We start from the raw sequence: 17834 nt of genomic DNA, 5'->3' as shown, positions 1-17834 counted from the left end.
CCCGTTCATTACATATGTGCGTGTATGTGTGTGTGTATTTACGCACGCCACGTACATGACGCTGGCCTACCGCTCCATCAACTGACTCTAACAGAAATGTAATTAAATGATCAAATTGTCTTTGTCTGAACAACTGAAGAGCTAGTAAATGAACCGGATTTTAATCAAATCTCCCCAATTATTAATGGCATCATTCCCAACAGAAGCTTATCTCGAGCAGTGTAGGAAAGAAAGATGGAGCCAAACACAAGCTGACACAACCATACATAACTACATTACATCCATAATAGAATATACAATAGAGTATGATCAAGTAGAAACGGGAAATACTCAATTACTCTATTATTATTATCGCATCATTTTGCGATGGGTTGCGGTTAAGGTTGCTTTGAGTTTCCTTGGCTTGGTTAATTTAAATACGCCATCAGGCTGCTGGACCCGCCACGTAAGTCACCGCGCAGCTGCCACCGCCTCCATGAGCCCCATCAGTTGCACCGTAAAAATGGGTGGGTGGGGTTGTGTGAACGGCGCTTTGTGAATGACGGGACGGCCGATGGCAAATTAATACAGGCGATCTGCCGTCAATTGGAACCTTCGGCTGCCACTTGTGAATATGCATCGCAGCACCGTTTCGCCGCTACCACCTGCCGCCCAGCCTTTGGGGAGGAGGGAGGGTGGAGGAGCGCAGTGGGTGGGAGCGAGGCGGTCAAAACGAGGGGACGGGTGGGGGAGGTTGGGAGGCTGTAATTACGGTGCGACTGTGGCTGCCAGGCAAAGCGTCAATCCCCCCAACCCTGCACCGCACACACCCGCTGCCTCCGTTCCCATGGTAACCTGGGTAGCCAAATAGGTGTGTCTTCGGGGCCTAAGGCGGGGACCAGATCTGGCGAGGTCCGGACGGATATCGATCTAAAGATGTGTGGAGCGAGTGGTCACAGATTTAGGGAGGGGAAGAGAAGGGAGGAGTGGGGAGGGGCGGTTCCCACCACCCTAATCCACGCACCTGCTGTTTAATCAGAGCGGAATATAAAACAGATCATGTTCAATGTAATTTCATTTAGAGGCGTTACGTTTTAAATACATGTAGATAAATAGGATGAATCGACACCTTGCCAACGCCAATCTCATGAGAAGTGTTAATTAAAAAATGAATTTTCCATTGTTTTTCAGTCCCAGAATACTGTACCCCGAATACAAAAATAAACATATATTAAATATATGATATTCTAATTATATACAGCATACACATCATCCGAGTTGAGCATTGTACCGTTGGCAAGTTAACTCTGATATGGTGTCGAGAGTTTTTATGTTTTCCCCAGATATACTCCATGTTTTGGGCTACATAGCTACAGAAACATATTGAAATAACGTAACAATAAGTGGTCAAATTATTGGAAGATTATATCAAAGTGTCGGTTTTTATCACCGTGAGAGTACCGGTTAAATTCCTCAAATAAATCCCAATTAGACCTACTAAATGAAAACATAATATCAATTTCGAAATAGTACAATATAAGGAAAATATTGAGATAAATTCACATTCACAAATTTAAAAAGCTTAATGCAGGCTCAATTCATCTTCTGTCAGTGATTAAATATTAAGTTGTTATAGGTTGTGCCATACAGCAAGAATAACCCCAGACGCTAAATTTGATCCCAAAAAATGGTCAAAAGTCACCTGCTAAAAGAGGATGTGGCGTGAAAGAAAAGGGAAGTGTAAGTCATCCGTATTGGGATAAACCATTCCGTTTCCCATTTATCTGAACGGAGGATGGGGGAGCGGGGGGGAGGGGTGGCGAGGGGAGTGTAGAGAGAGGATGGATAGTACCACCGGGGTCTGCTGAGAGCCATGTTGGAGCTGAATGAGGAGCTGAGATGCTGCGCCCCTGATGCTCACATCCAGACTCCAGCCGAACGCAGCGTGTAAATGCGACCGCAGCGGGTCCGCGGACAGACGGGGGAGCCCGGGGGAAGGTGTGGGTTTGAGGCCGTAGAGCTGGCGACCTAGCCGGAAAAGAGGGGGGGAGAGAAACACGCGATCAGACGGGAAGCGAGAGGGAGAAAGGGGGGGGAAAGGAAGGATCTTACCAGACTAATGGCTGCACTGCTTTTGGAATCTAACCTGCTCTCGAGACTCCTGCTTCTCTTGCTCCTCAGCCTTTTGTGCGCCGAAAGCCAGGGGGGGAGAGCGGGCTCTTGCTGCCAGACCTATGGCTCGCACCCCGTTCCTGTACACGACAAAAGGCAGAGTTACGGGTGGCTTGCGATGCTGCTTGGGTGTGATCCGGAGGTCCATCCGAGGTGGATCTTACAGTCGGCGTGTGATTCCAGAGGATGCCCGCGATGGGCCTGTGTTAGGCGCCGAGGATCTCATGGGAACAGGCGTATGGAGAGCAACAGTGCACAAAGAGCAACGGGAGGACAAGCGCCGAGGGATGCGCTCAGACGTCTCCAGCCAGGTACGTGCTCCCGCGGGGAAGGGGCGTTGTTATAGCTTACTACCTTATCATTGATACAGTGTGGCAAAAGCCGTTTGAATGAAAGACCAGCACGTACTTCTTCTCCATTTGCCTTTACAGTCGCACATCTGCCTAGTCAAAGCTGGTATGGTGATCGTTTCTTTTTTGGTACCGGGGAACAGGGAAGGGTGATAGTGTGCAGCTAGCGATCATTGCACGGGCCTTAAGTGTCAGGCCCCACTGTCGACCAGACTCAACAGATTGAGACGTAGATGAGGTGGAAGACCCGCCTCTGCTGGCACCGAGAAGGCATTTTTCCATCACGTTTTAGGGTGCATGCGAGGTGGTGGTCGGTGACGATCGCTGCTGTTGGCAACCGGCGTGATTGTATTCAAAGACTGGGGTTTTTTTCGGTAGGCATGGCATGTGCCGCGAGGAAGGAACCAGTGCCCCGTCCCAGTAAAAACAGAAAACGGCACCGGCAACTGCTTCATTTCGAGACGCGCTGTTGCGCTTCTGGGCCAAGTCGCGTCCACCTTTCTTGCCATTATTCATTTTGTAACTAAAAAGAAAAGACGACAGCAAACGACATCAAGATATCAAAAACCGTGGATGATTATATGTCCTTTGAGATGTGTGTATTTTATACATAATTTAAAACCGACCGTGTGGGTTTTAATAACCATAAGTGGTTTTCTATAGACTGACCAGTGCTGGTGGATGGAAGAGCAGCGCTTCCGCGAGTCGCCCCGTTATATCGGTAAAGATAAAGAAAAATCAAATTTCTCCCGCCTCTAGTAGCGCTGTTATCCTTCCAGTGATACTAACGAAGCGAACTCTAATCTTGTTAAATCATACTCTGTTCTCGCATAGCCGAATCGTCTGCTCCCATCAAAGCCGTATGACCGATTTCCAGTCAACCTACTAACATCTTTTAGACTACACCAGCCATAACTCTCCCTTCTGATCGTCAGTTATACCACTAACAGTTATTTTACTGTTCCTATTATTGTTATTATTATCATTGTATTTTTCTGTTTTGTCTTATAGAGCTCAACATGATCAAGCTCTCTGACTATCCAGCCATGAGATCTACATCTGCTTCTGCAGAAGCTGGCATTACAAAGCCAAGAGATATCAAGCCAAACTTTTCAACATCAGTGGTGCAGCGGACAGCTCTCGCAATCCCCGTGTCCTTTTCAGAGAAGCCCTGGAGGATTACAAGTAAGGCTAATGATATTAAAATGAATGGCAGTGGCATCACCTTCAACACCAATAACAACAATAACAACAATAACAGTGCTGGGCAGAGCCACCGTAGGCAAAATAAAGAATTTGGTGCAGGCAGGACACAGGCCAGCCTTCAGGAACGGCCTTGTGGGCCTTCACAGCAGGGGGATGCCCCTGTGAAGGAGTTCCATGCCGCGGGCGCTGACAGCTCCACTTGCAACAGCTTAACCACCAGTACGGGATCCACCCGCCTGCAATTAAAAACTGCTAACTCGGAGGAATTACAGAGAAGAGGTGTCAGTCAACATAGGAAGCAGCTGGGGGGGCAAGCCAAGGGGTTTGGGAGACAAGGCAGGGAGCTGGGGAGGGGGGAGGGACACAGACAGCCGGATGAGGGAGGGAGGGTAAGTGATGTCGAGAGAACAGAGTGGATGGGGTTGGAGACTAGGAGCAGAACAAAGGCAGCAAAATGGATAGATATGACAGCTGAGAAAGCAGAGGACAAAGGTCAGGATAGCAGAACCCAGATAGTGAAAGGCAGAGACTGGGACAGAAAGAGGATGTGGGGGGTGGGTGAGGAGAGAGCAGGAGGTGGGGAAAAGGTTATTAAAGGAGACGAGGAAGGGGTGGGAGGATTTATAAACGGACAGGACACCCAGAAAGACTTCCCCAATGCATCCAGCCGATATCGCCGTGCAGCCAACCGACACCCCCACTTCCAGCAGTATAATTATCAGGTCCAGGTGGCCGAAAAACCAGCCCCCGGGTACCTCAGTGATAACGATGGTAGCACAGGACCCTGATCCAGGGGAGGCAGGAAGGCTCAGCTACAGCATGGCTCCGCTCATGAACAGCAGATCCATGGACTTGTTCCGCATGGATCCAACCACCGGCATGCTCACCACCACCAAGGTGCTTGACCGTGAGGTCATGGACCAGCATTACTTCCGAGTCACTGCTGTGGACCATGGCTCGCCGCGGCTTTCTGGGACCACCATGGTTGCCATAACGGTTTCGGACCGCAATGACCACTCGCCCGTGTTCGAGCAGAGCGAGTACCGGGAGACAATCCGGGAGAACGTAGAAGAGGGATACCCCATTCTGCAGCTGCGTGCTACTGATCTGGACGCCCCCTCAAACGCAAACATCCGTTATCGCTTTGTGGGGAATGCTTCGGCTGTGCGTACTGCTTTCGATATTGACCCCCGGTCTGGGCTCATCACCACACGGGGTCCTGTTGACCGGGAAACCACCGAGAGCTACACCTTGCAGGTGGAGGCCAGCGATCAAGGGAGGGATCCCGGTCCCAGGTCCTCCAATGTGAGGGTCTTCATCACTGTCCTGGATGAGAACGATAACGTGCCGCAATTCAGCGAGAAGCGGTATGTGGTGGCGGTCCGTGAGGACGTGAGGTCACACTCCGAGATCCTCCGTATCAGCGCCACAGACCGGGACAAGGACAACAATGCCGCTGTACACTACAACATCATCAGCGGAAACAGTCGCGGGCAGTTTTCCATCGACAGTGTCACCGGGGAGATCCAAGTGGTGGCGCCATTAGACTTTGAGACAGAACGGGAATATACACTCCGAGTGCGCGCACAAGATAACGGGCGCCCCCCGCTCTCCAACAACACGGGCATCGTAAGCGTGCAGGTGACCGACGTCAATGACAATCCTCCCATATTCGTGTCCACGCCATTCCAAGCTTCTGTCCTGGAGAGTGCCCCTGTAGGGCACTCCATCCTACACATCCAGGCCATCGACACAGACTCAGGTGACAACGCCCGGCTTGAATACCGCCTCACAGGCACGAGCTCCGACACCCCTTTTGTGATCAACTCGGCCACGGGCTGGGTGACGGTCAGCTTGGCACTTGACCGCGAAGCCGTGGAACATTACTTCTTTGGGGTAGAAGCCCGGGACTATGGCGTTCCATCTCTCTCCGCATCTGCCAGCGTCACTGTCACCGTGATGGACGTCAATGACAATCGGCCGGAGTTCCTTCAGAAGGAGTACTATTCGCGGCTGAATGAGGACGCGGCGGTGGGCACCAGTGTGGTCAGTGTGACCGCTGTTGATCGTGACGTTAACAGTGCCGTCACCTACCAGATCACTGGAGGGAACACGCGTAACCGCTTCGCCATTAGCACCGTGGGTGGGGCCGGGCTCCTCTCATTGGCACTGCCCCTGGACTACAAACAGGAGCGGCGTTACGTGCTGACTGTCACTGCCTCTGACCGCACGCTGTATGACACATGTCAGGTGCACATAAACATCACCGATGCCAACACTCACCGGCCTGTGTTTCAGAGTGCCCACTACTCCGTGAGTATCAACGAAGACCGGCCTTCTGGCAGCACAGTTGTGGTCATCAGTGCGACCGATGAGGATATAGGGGAGAATGCTCGCATTACGTACTTCTTGGAAGACAACATTCCACAATTCCGGATTGACCCGTCGAGCGGTGCCATCACGTTGCTCACTGAACTGGACTACGAGGACCAGATGACCTACACGCTGGCCATCACTGCACGCGACAACGGCATCCCGCAGAAGTCTGACACCACCTATGTGGAGGTCAACGTTAATGACGTCAATGACAATGCGCCTCAGTTCCTCAGCCCACGCTACCAAGGCACTGTGACTGAGGATGCCCCACCCTTCACCAGTGTGCTCCAGATCTCTGCAAACGATCGCGATGCCCATACAAATGGCCGTGTGCAGTACACCTTCCAGAACGGTGAAGATGGCGATGGAGACTTTACCATTGAGCCCACGTCAGGCATCGTTCGCACTGTTCGACGTCTGGACCGTGAGAGTCTCCCCTTTTACGAGTTGACCGCCTATGCAGTAGACCGTGGGATCCCTCCCCAGCGCACGCCCGTGCACATCCAAGTCACCGTGCTTGACGTCAATGACAATGCTCCAGTTTTCCCGGCAGACGATTTTGAGGTCCTAGTAAAGAAAACAGTGCCGTTGGGTCTGTCGTCGCCCAGATTACCGCCAATGACCCTGATGAGGGGCCCAATGCTCAGATAATGTACCAGATAGTGGAAGGAAATATCCCAGAGATATTTCAGATGGACATTTTCTCTGGAGAGCTGACCTCTCTCATTGACCTGGACTACGAGGTGCGTTCTGAGTATGTGATAGTGGTGCAGGCCACTTCTGCCCCACTAGTCAGCCGAGCCACGGTTCGAATCCGCCTTGTGGATCAGAATGACAATGGGCCCCAGCTGCAAAACTTCCAGATCATCTTCAACAACTTTGTGTCGAACCGGTCCAACAGCTTTCCAAGCGGGGTCATCGGGAGGGTCCCCGCTCATGACCCTGATGTCTCCGATCGCCTCTATTATTCCATCGATCGTGGCAACGAGCTGCACCTACTGCTGCTGAACCACAGCAGTGGGGAGATCCGCCTCAGCCGCAAGTTGGACAACAACCGACCTCTGGTGGCCACCATGCTGATTTCCGTCACAGGTAAGATGGTTGGGCACCAGATTGGGTGGATCGCCCCCCTTCCTGGCACGCAGGGTGGGAGGAATTAAGCTCTATGTCCTTCTCTGTCTTAGGACAGCTGGTGAATCTGCTTTATACGTGAGCACTTTGGAACTCACTCACTTCACCTTCTCCCATCTCTCTTCCTACATTTCGTGTTTGTTTTTTTTGCTTTCCTCTCAATTTTCTCTTCCCAGTCTCTGTCTCTTGCTCTCTCTCTCTGTCTCCTCCAGGAGCAGAGGTAGAAGATTAAAATGTTACTATCAATTTCAGATCTCGTTTTCAGTGTGTCTGTGCTCATCCCTGACTGTTTTTTGACTGTCTGTCTCAATAAGCTTCTCTGAGAGAGAGACCACATGGGTTTAAGTGAATGTTCAAAGCCTTCTTCTGTGTGTATGTGTGTCTGTGTGTGTGCGTGTGTTGCGTGGGTTAAGTGGAGCATTACTAGTGCAGGTGTGTCTCAGTTCCTCTGCAGTGTCAAATTCCACTTGGCATGAATTTCATTCTGCTGAGAGATCGGGCTGCAAAATCCATGAAGATGATGCCTTGTACGTCTGTTAATCAGACTCACTCCCTCACTCACTCCTTTCTCTCTTTCCTGTTTATAAGACCCTCAAGGGATGAGGGCAGACTGCTGAAAGGTACTTAAAAGGCATCTGCGTATAACTCTTTCAAATGGTGTCTGTTCCTAATTCAAATACTTTAATAATTTAATAAATGTGCAATTTCACTTGTAAACAACTGAATAAATTGTTATGCACCTTATGGTCTTCAATGCAAAGAATTAGCATTTATAAATATTTTCCATATCGAAATAAAATTCTAGGTAGATAAATAGATACTAGGAAAATTTGGTGTGAAATAATCAGCCTGCAGGGAAGATCACGTTTTAAAACCAGTTGATTAAACGGATTTCGTATTAAACTCTGTTGCTTAGCAGTAGCTCCAGATATGCAAGTTATGCACTTGCAAGAACACAAATAACAGTGTACCCATCAGTCAGCTGGCAGCTGAAGTAAAATCACAGTAATTAATACAAAAACTAGCAGAGTTGTCTTCCTTTGTCGTCTTTCCAGTTATAAAATGGTTGTGGTTGGTAACAGGGCAGTTTCATCGTTGGCTTTGAAGCATTAATCACGCTTTGGTGTTTCATCTTAATACCTACGATTTTTTTTCCATGCTGTCTTTGGTGAACAGGAACGCTAGACGGAAAATTAGCCAAATATTGTTGTGGAATCAGGGGGAAATTGTGCATTTATGTTCCAATAAGGACCAAATGGAATACTTTTTTTTTTTAAAACAGATTGCGTTTTTCTATCCGTCATTTTGTAACCCCCTCTTGCGTGGGTGTCAGTATCTGCGCGCGTGTGGTCTGGGGTCACGAGAGAGTCAGCTTCTCAATAATCCTGTAAACAAACCAGCTGGCACACTGACCCATCCCCCACACTCTGCTCTTCTTTTCTCACAGCACCATTCGGTCCATCTACTTCCCATCCTTCTAACATCGTTATCTGTGCAATCCAGCACTTCCCATCTCCATTTCAAATCAAATGAAGGGGGGTTATAGGCTAGTCTAATGGATATTATTTAAGTTTTCGTGCTAGCTCACTTGCATTGAAACGCCAGTCTTGCCGTGCTGCGTTGTTCTTGTCATTTTGAGAAATAGCTTTTAAAGCTATTACATCTTTGCATCTGAAGTCAGGGGTATGTCTGTCTGCGTATAGCAGTAGTTTTACTCTGACATAATGTAGTTGCACACATTTGCTTAAGTACCTCTTTAGACCATTGTTTACTATCTTTGCCTATTTATAAAGCTATTTGGGATATGTCAGAGGGGATATTTAGGTTAAGTACAGCAAGCTCTCAAGGGTCCAAGAACGGTTCTCCTCCCGGTATTGTAACTGGCAGGTTATGAGTCTATATTCTTAATCACAGTACTACCTGATGCTCCAATTCTGCTAACATACAGTAACTACATAGGAACAGAAGTGAGCAAAAGTTGCATTTTAATCATCCAGTTGGTAACATAAATCAGTGTTCATTCTGCTTTACTACTTACTGTAAAATAATACCAGACACATCGAGGCGACTGACGTATATATATTTTCTCTATGAGCTGCACATTAGTAATGCATGAATGTGGAGTCTGCAATGGAACGAACACGCTCTTCAATGAATTTACAGTGCGGATAGGTGATCGCGTGGCAGGAGCCGCGGTTACTGCGCGAGAGCGATAATGGCTTCACACTGGGTTTATCCGGCGGCTTCGCTCCGCGTATCCGCTTCGCCTGTCTTGACGGATGCTAAGGTCAGGGTTACCCGCAAAACATCGGCGAAATGGGCGCTTAAAGTGGGCTGATGGCGCCAGATTTCTCCAGTGTAAGTTGGTTACACCAATTATCGGTATTTTAGTACTGAGAAAGAATTGCCCACATCTAGCACGAGCTACCGGCTTCAGCTCCTCAGACGGCATGGCTTTAAAAGAAGAGACGACCCTAGCATAAGCGGTAACTAAGAAAATAAATGTAATATGATGTCTCCGAATAAGTTTCTATACGTCTACACGTCATCGCCATTATAGTTAGCAAATTAAGGTTAATTCTATTTCCAGCATTAACATAATAAATAAGCCAACAATGAATGAATTTTTAAGCGTACTAGTGTGCCGGGTGACCGGCATTTGTTCCTATTCCTGCTCTGTTAAACAGCCAGTCTTGCGTATTATCTGGCAATATGAACCATCATGTCCCCCGCTAGCCTAACGCTGTGCCATGCTTTGAATTGGCTTTTTTTCCCCTCCAAATATGGGGTATTTAACGCCTCCCCTGCCTCCAAATGAACTGGCTGAGGTCAAAAGACTGCCCTTGTTGGCTTCCACTGATATTAGCTAAGGGAAAATCCTACGTTAATTATTGGCTAGGATAACGCATAATATAATTTTATACATTGCATTTTATACATCAATATACTCTTTTACCAGTTCTTACTGACACTGCAAAATTTTCTGTATTTTAATTTAAATGCACGACTTACACTGTAAAGTTTAACCTTTCTGCCAGGGTGACATTGTGGCAATTTTTTTATTTTTTTTTTTGGACTTTCTTTTAGAGTATAAAGGTTACAGTTCGACTCTCTTTTACAGTGAAGACATTCCAGTAAGGTATCAGATTCTCCACAGACTTGAATGAAGTTTAAAAGTCCGTGCTTAGCCACCGTGCCGTCTGCCGTCTGTTGGGTATGTTCAGGCACAGTAATAGGCCGTGCTGTTGGTATGAACAGACAGTTTTTTTTTTTTCATTCTGCGGGGGGTCCGGCGTGCTGGGGCTGCTGTTTGATGTGCTGTGAAGGTAGGTGAGGCATGAGGAAGCTGAGGAGCCCTGACCTTCGGGGGACCATGTGCTGCTGTTTCCATCTCCTCTGTCGCATGGGGAGCTGATCTCTCATCTGTGTCATACCTTTAGAGAAATCAGTTTTTTTTTTCTTGGGTTTATTTGGACATGAGACGGCTCAGGGTTGACTTAACCCCTATATGTTTGTTTGTGTGTGTTTTGGGGGGGGGTATGTTTATATTATATGTTCCCAAAATGCACTAAAAACCTGTTATTTTGATGTTTTGGGGACCGTTTTTTAGGTCAAGCTCAATTGTTAAAAAATCCGTGATTGCAATAAAAAATGTCAAGTATTGTATTTTGTTTGGTTACTTGTGGTTAAGGTTATGGCTGGGTAGGGGTTAAGATTGTCATGTTGGGATTAGGGTTTTGCCCTTAGAAATGAATGGATGGTCTGTACACACATAGGATGAATACGTGTGTGTGTGTGTGTGTGTGTGAAAGAGGACTGTGCCCTGTGTGGTTATGGTAGGCAGAGCTAACCCAATGATTCCTCCTTCCTCCACAGATGGAATCCACAGTGTGTCAGCGCAATGTGTTCTGCGGGTGCTAATCATCACCGAAGACATGCTGAGCAGTAGTGTGACCGTGCGCCTACAGAACATGTCCCAGTACCGCTTCCTGTCCCCGCTGCTGGGCCAGTTCCTGGAAGGTGTGTCCGCCGTTTTGTCTGTGCCCCCCGAGGATGTCTACGTCTTCAACGTTCAGCCCGACAGCGGGGCGGAGGGCGTCCTCAACATCAGCTTCTCGGCGGCCCTTCCCGGGGGCAGCTTCTTCCCATCGGAGGCCCTGGAGGAGCAGCTGTATCTCAGTCGACCGCGACTCACGTCGCTGGCCCAGATGGAGGTGAGGACTTCCTGCTGGTTTCCATTTTAATGTCATTAAAGATTCCTGAGCCGAAGCAGCTAAACACAGAAGCAGGTGATAATTAATATCCCGATGCATTCGGCTTTGCATTCAGTCAACAAGACGTAGATGGGGATGTGCGTGCCTGTAGCTAACTCTCTGGCTGGTTGCCACGCCGACAGGTCCTCCCGTTCGACGACAACGTGTGCTTGCGTGAGCCCTGCCAGAACTACATGAAATGCGTGTCGGTGCTGCGCTTCAATAGCTCCGCCCCCTTCCTATCCTCGCCCTCTGTCCTCTTCCGGCCCATCCACCCCATCGCCGGCCTGCGCTGCCGCTGTCCGCCCGGCTTCACCGGTGACTACTGCGAGACCGAAATCAACTTGTGCTACTCTAATCCCTGCCTTAATGGGGGCGTGTGCGCCCGACGAGAGGGCGGGTACACCTGCATTTGCCATGAAGACTTCACAGGTCAGTCCCTATGCCTGCCTGCCTGTCCTTCTATGTCTCATTTTGGCAACATAATAAAACTTATATAATATTCAAGATTTAAGTGTTCTTTCAGCCCAGGTTTGACTATTAATATCTAGTCGCTTCGTGAATCCAATGCCAGGACTATCAGCAGAGTCAATCCACCCCCAAAATCTGTTCTTCAATATTGCTAACTTATTTCGACTAGTAGCCTTGTACGCTTGAATCCGTACTGGCAATATTGTATTCCTTGGCTAGACCTTTTCTTTGTCTCTTTCTATTTGGGGAAAATCAGATCATGCCTCCTCTCAGTCATCTATGCTTGTGATTAGGGAGATTTTAGTTCTTCTTAGTTGTATGGCAACCCTTTCATCCTATGAGTCAGAAGTAATGGGATGGATTCTTCCTCACACAGTAATATGTGAACCATTTCTCAGCACGCTGTGGTTTTAAACTAATGTAAAATTGCATTGATCCTGAATTAATCTAGCGTTGTTTCAGTTTCGGGAGATAACACAGTCCAGATGTATGAACTACTTTAGTTTTTCACTGATCAGCCTCTGTAACTTCATAGCTTTTATTGCATGGCTGAAACAATAACGTAAAATCTGGCGGGTTATTATATTCTTATTGCATTCTGAGTGTTATTGTTCGAACTATATTCACCTCTTGAAATTGGCCCCGTCACCTTCTGTAGTTTCTGAAGCCTGTTCATTTAGATTCTATAAGCAGTTTTCAGAATGTTATTTGGTCCCTAATTTGATGGAAAATGGCTTTGCTATACGTCACAGTAGATAAACCGATGGACAGAATTACTCAGAATTACTTAGGGAAACAAAAGTCATTATGGAAACTGCTCTACTTAAATTTATCTATAAAATGTCGTAGGTCTCACCCTGCAGGGTTTTTTTTGCTGCCCTGGGCTGTTTGTGTATAATTTCCATGTTCTCCTCATGTGTGGATTTTACTAATTGTACACCGGCTTCCCTTTGTAGTCCAAAAACATATGGTCATATATATGTGTTGTGTGTGTGTGTGTGTGTGTGTGGATTATGTTTATATTACATTGTGGAGACCAAATATCGCCCACAATGTAATTAAAAACCCATTATAAATTTATTATATAACTTATGGCTGAGGTTAGGATCGAGTCAGGGTTAAGGTCGTCAGGTTGGGATTAGAGTTTTCCTCATAGAAATGAATGGAGAGTCCCCACAAAGATATAATTGCAAACGTGTGTGTGTGTGTGTGTGTGTGTGTGTGTGTGTGTGTGTGTGTGTGTGTGTGTGTGTGTGTGTGTGTGTGTGTGTGTGTGTGTGTGTGTGTGTGTGAGAGAGAGAGAGAGAGAAAGAGAGAGAGCGAGCAAAAGAGAATATGCACCCTACAATGAACTGTCTTCTTGTACCCCATGGGCTAACCTCCAGGATGACAGTGACCCTGTACTGGATAAGTGGTTATGAGATGGATGGAGCTGTTTATATGTATATAAAATATATAATCTTTTAGATCAATGATTCTGTGAGACCTGTGAGAGATGATACCCGACAGTTTATAGTAGCCAGCGCCTCTCAGCGCAGTTTACTTTGTGATTTACTATGATTTGCTGAGGTCATTCAGAGGTTTGATTGGGTCCCTTGTTTCAGGTTTGCACAACCACTGTAAAGGATGTGAAGGTCTTAAAAGAAAATGTCTTCATACTCTGCAAGATCATTAGGGGCTCTACAGCATTATCCCTGATCTCATGAGCGCTTCACCTCGGATTCGGCACACCCCGAAAGGAACCTTTTTAATTAACCTTTTATATACATATTCTTTTTGTTCTCTACCGATTCATCGTGAAAGTTGCATCTTTAAGCATTTGTTGAAAACCCAGGTGCTTTTTTATGATCCGCGCCAGAGCAGAACTGAGTTGGATGCACTGGGGGGCATCGGAGACAGCTACAAAGAGAGAGAGGAGAGAGTTGGAGGGACAGAAGGGAAGGCTGGGGGGGGGGGGGGGGGGAGACGAAAGCAGCTCAGAGGGACGTCATACACAGGGGCTGGGGTCTGGCAGTGGCAGCCGCCGGGGGGAGCTCAGGCTTTGATGAATAAAACATTGCTTGCAGGGAGGGGTGTGAATGAATGAAAGAGGCAGATACCCCCCCCCCCCACCCCCCAGTGCACTGAGGGAGGATAGGACTGTGTGGATGGAGGAACAGAAAGAACACAATCCACCCTGCAGTCTACTCTGATTTTTACATTTTTCCCCACTCCATATTGCATAATATACTGTACATATACTTCTTTTTCCTTAATGAAGTACTGTAGCAGGGTCCTCCTCTGACACTCAAAGCAGAAGCCTTCAGGCTATGAGTCTGTTCCCTTAATCTTTTATCCCCTGCGGTCGCTGCCAGCAGCATCAGTTAGCATTAAAGGATCACGCCCCAACCTCGTTCCTTAGACCACCTGTACGCTCTGATGGTCCCTGAAGCCTTCTGTAGAGGTTCACTGATGCGGCCTGGACACTCAGTAATGAGTCTGATTTTCACCGTCGAGTTCCATATTGGTCCAGTGAGGAGTAGTAGCCCCATATTAGAGCCAGCGTATAACATGCATTAATAGCAGGCATTTATGCAGCTTCTTTGTCTGTGAAATTTCAGAATTAGTATTAGTCAGAGGTGAAATATGTAACTGCGTCTTCTGTCAAAAATGGGACGTTTCCACCAAAGAGATGGTGGCCCTCTTGTTAATTAGTGGTGTTGTAGAGCTGCGTTAAATGTGTTTGGGACAATTGAAAGAGTTGTTAACATGGGCAGCGGCCGCCACGTCCTGCAGACGAGTTGCGTTTTTGCGCGACCCGTCGTAATTAAGCGCATACTTGCATGCGCGAGCCATTATGTGCAATTATCTGCTCCACTTGAGTCATACGTCTCCTCTTCTGTCCCGAGGCCCGTTTTTAGAGCTATCCTCACTGGCCGGGGGGGTCCCCCTGACGTTTGAGGCTCTCAAACGCGACGGGGGTCAAACTCATTAAAAAACAGTCCGTGTGTGTCGAAGCAGAGATGACCCCCCCGGGGTAGTGCTCGCTATGCTTCACACTCCACATGTCGTCTTTGTCCCAGCATTTCCTTTTATTATTTATTTCCCCCCCCCACACACACACTTTTTCTGGCTGAGTCCCCAGAGAAAGGCCCTCCTCCCTGTGTGTTTTGGCACCGGCGGCCGCTATGCTTTCCAGTGCCAAGCGGGTATTATACTTCACTGGGTTTGCACTGGCCAGCCAGCTGCACTGATCTCGGAGTAGCGGTCCAACCTGGAAAACTATGTTAGTGTGAAGACCAGTTGCAGTGAGCTGTGTACTGCTGTTCCGAGAGTGATTACATAGCTTTGTGATAGCACAGTGGTGTGTGTTTGTACTCTGTCTTTATGTCTGTATAAATAGGAGTCAATGGATCGTTTCTATAGTTATGTGCGTATGTATTAATGGGAGTCAATGGGATATCCCCAGAAATAGTGTGTATGTCTGAATGGGAATCAATGGGATGTCCTCACAGATACACGTATTTGTCTGAATGGGAATCAATGGGATGTCCCCAGAAATAGTGTGTATGTCTGAATGGGAATCAATGGGATGTCCTCACAGATACACGTATTTGTCTGAATGGGAATCAATAGGATGTCCTCACAGATACATGTGTTTGTCTGAATGGGAGTTAATGGGATGTCCTCAGAAATAGTGTGTATGTCTGAATGGGAATCAATGGGAAACCCTCACAGATATGTATAAATGGGAATATGTATAAATAAATGACATGGATGTCCTAATACATATAGAAGATGTAATTGTGTAATTTTCTTTGTGTGTAAGCATAATGTTACTCTCCTGTGTGTGCTGTATGTGGTAGTAATGTTATCTAATGTGTGTACCAGTAATCTTACCCCACCTGAAATACCCCCCACAGGCGAGCGCTGCGAGTGGAATAGGCGTCAGGGCCGCTGTGTGCCGGGGGTCTGTCGTAACGGGGGCACGTGCCGGGAGTTGTCTGGGGGTGGCTTCCGCTGCGAGTGCCCCGCGGGGGGTTATGAGCGCCCCTATTGTGCGGTCACCGCCCGCTCTTTCCCCCCCAAATCCTTCATCATGTTCCATGGGCTCCGGCAGAGGTTCCATCTCTCCATCTCCCTTTCGTGAGTACACTCCCGTTATCTGCCCAGAATTATGCCATGGGGGGGTGCAAGGCTTTTATTGCAGGGAAGGGCGGGATCAACTGAGCACTGTCAGTCACCACCCAAGTTAACCCAACAACAAGCACCAAGTTTTGAGCATGTTAAAGGAGGTAGTGAATGACAGTTTGTGTTAACCCCTCCCAGGCATGGCTATATATTGCATAACCTCACTGGAACCTTACATCCTAAGAGCAGACAGGAGTTTGCTTTCTGTGACAGGTTTGCCACACTAGAGAGACGTGCCCTGCTCCTGTATAATGGCCGGTTTAACGAGAAGCATGACTTCTTGGCGTTGGAGATCCTGGATGGGCAGGTGCATCTAAAATACTCCACAGGTAGGTGTAGGTAGGAGCAGGCATCTGTTTGGCTGTAATTACGTCTCGGGGACCTGTCCGAATTAGGTTAGAGTATTAAGTGGAAGCCAATCTTCTGACCCCTGTGTGACCTTTGTTCAGGTGAATCGTCCACCCAGGTGAGCCCTTATGTGCCAGGAGGTGTGAGCGATGGCAACTGGCACACCGTTCACATCCACTATTCCAACAAGGTGAGTGTGTGATGTTAGCGACCTCCCATGTGACCTCTGTGTTGCCAACTAAATTGCATTTGCTGGCGGCTGGTAGTGGTGTGTGTGCCTGTCAGCATATTGTGTGTATGCATACAGAGTATAGTTTATGGATACATAGTAGTGCTTATGTGCATGTTTATGTGTGATGCGCTAACCCTAAGCCCAAGCAGAGCGTGAGCGGAGAGAGCCTGGGCCCCTCGAATGAGAAGGTGGCTGTGTTGAGCGTGGACGACTGTGACACAGCAGTGGCCCTCAGGTTCAGCCAGCAGCTGGGAAACTACAGCTGTGCTGCACAGGGCAGGCAGACCAGCTCCAAAAAGTAAGTGCCTCCACAGGGTGTGCGTGTGTGTGTGTGTGGGGGGGGGGTTATGTTTATATTACATTGTGGGGACCAAATGTCCCAGACAATGTGATTAAAGACTTCATTGTGACATTGTGGGGACCATTTTTCAGGTCCCCACAAAGATCTGTGAATGCAATCAAAAAACTAAAAATGCCAAAAGTCTTGTATTTTGTTTGGCTTTAAGGTAGCTAAATGTGGGCTAGATGTAAGTGAACAAAGAAAAAGGCCATTTAAACAGTGGTATCTTAAATCCGACAAGTTATCTGACAAAGCAAGAACTGCGGCTGTTTGAAACCGGTCACAAGTGGTTTTCCGACCTGTTGTACTGGAACACGGCTCCCATGGTAAATGGAACGCAGCATCTGCTATGGAGCTCAAACCCTCACTGTGGACATTCTGCCTTAGATGCCACGCCCACACTGCACATTTCGTCATGAAGGCCACACACACACACACACACACAAACAATCATCAAGGCCACATTCATTCTTTATCCATTGATTGTTGTTATAGTGTTACACAGTTGTGATATCCTTCAATTAACTACATGGAGCCGGGGTTCATATAATGATTATACTTTTCAGCATTTTTGTGACCTCTGTCGGTTTGTTCTGATGCAGTGTATGAGCATCCGATAAACAATTAAATGCAAATAAGCTCGCTCGCTCCATGGATGTCCCATCTAGGCTGATTCCATCAAAGTACTGTTTGCGCTTTTGGAGAGCGATGGCTTTTGTCATTCAGCCAGTGACCCCGCACAGCTGGGCCGTCCGTATAGCTAATGGCAGAGCTCTCAAAGCAGGCCGGGGCATGGTGCATTTCCA

The 17834-nt window shown here is 47.8% G+C and overlaps 1 protein-coding gene across 1 annotated transcript in view; it reads left to right on the top strand.

Annotated features, from left to right (window-relative positions):
* The first annotated feature begins 1803 nt into the window (after positions 1-1803).
* celsr3 (cadherin, EGF LAG seven-pass G-type receptor 3) overlaps positions 1804-17834 on the top strand; it is a 38294-nt gene continuing 22263 nt past the window's right edge. Inside the window, 10 exon segments of the mRNA XM_049017830.1 lie at positions 1804-2462; positions 3513-4444; positions 4446-6654; positions 6657-7175; positions 11091-11428; positions 11611-11899; positions 15841-16063; positions 16322-16437; positions 16558-16646; positions 16829-16986. Coding sequence (XP_048873787.1) covers positions 2099-2462; positions 3513-4444; positions 4446-6654; positions 6657-7175; positions 11091-11428; positions 11611-11899; positions 15841-16063; positions 16322-16437; positions 16558-16646; positions 16829-16986 — 5237 coding nt within the window. The 5' untranslated portion in view covers positions 1804-2098.

Source organism: Brienomyrus brachyistius, chromosome 6 (assembly GCF_023856365.1).
Source record: "Brienomyrus brachyistius isolate T26 chromosome 6, BBRACH_0.4, whole genome shotgun sequence".
NCBI lineage: Eukaryota > Metazoa > Chordata > Actinopteri > Osteoglossiformes > Mormyridae > Brienomyrus > Brienomyrus brachyistius.
This window is presented reverse-complemented; position numbering and strand designations above follow the sequence as displayed.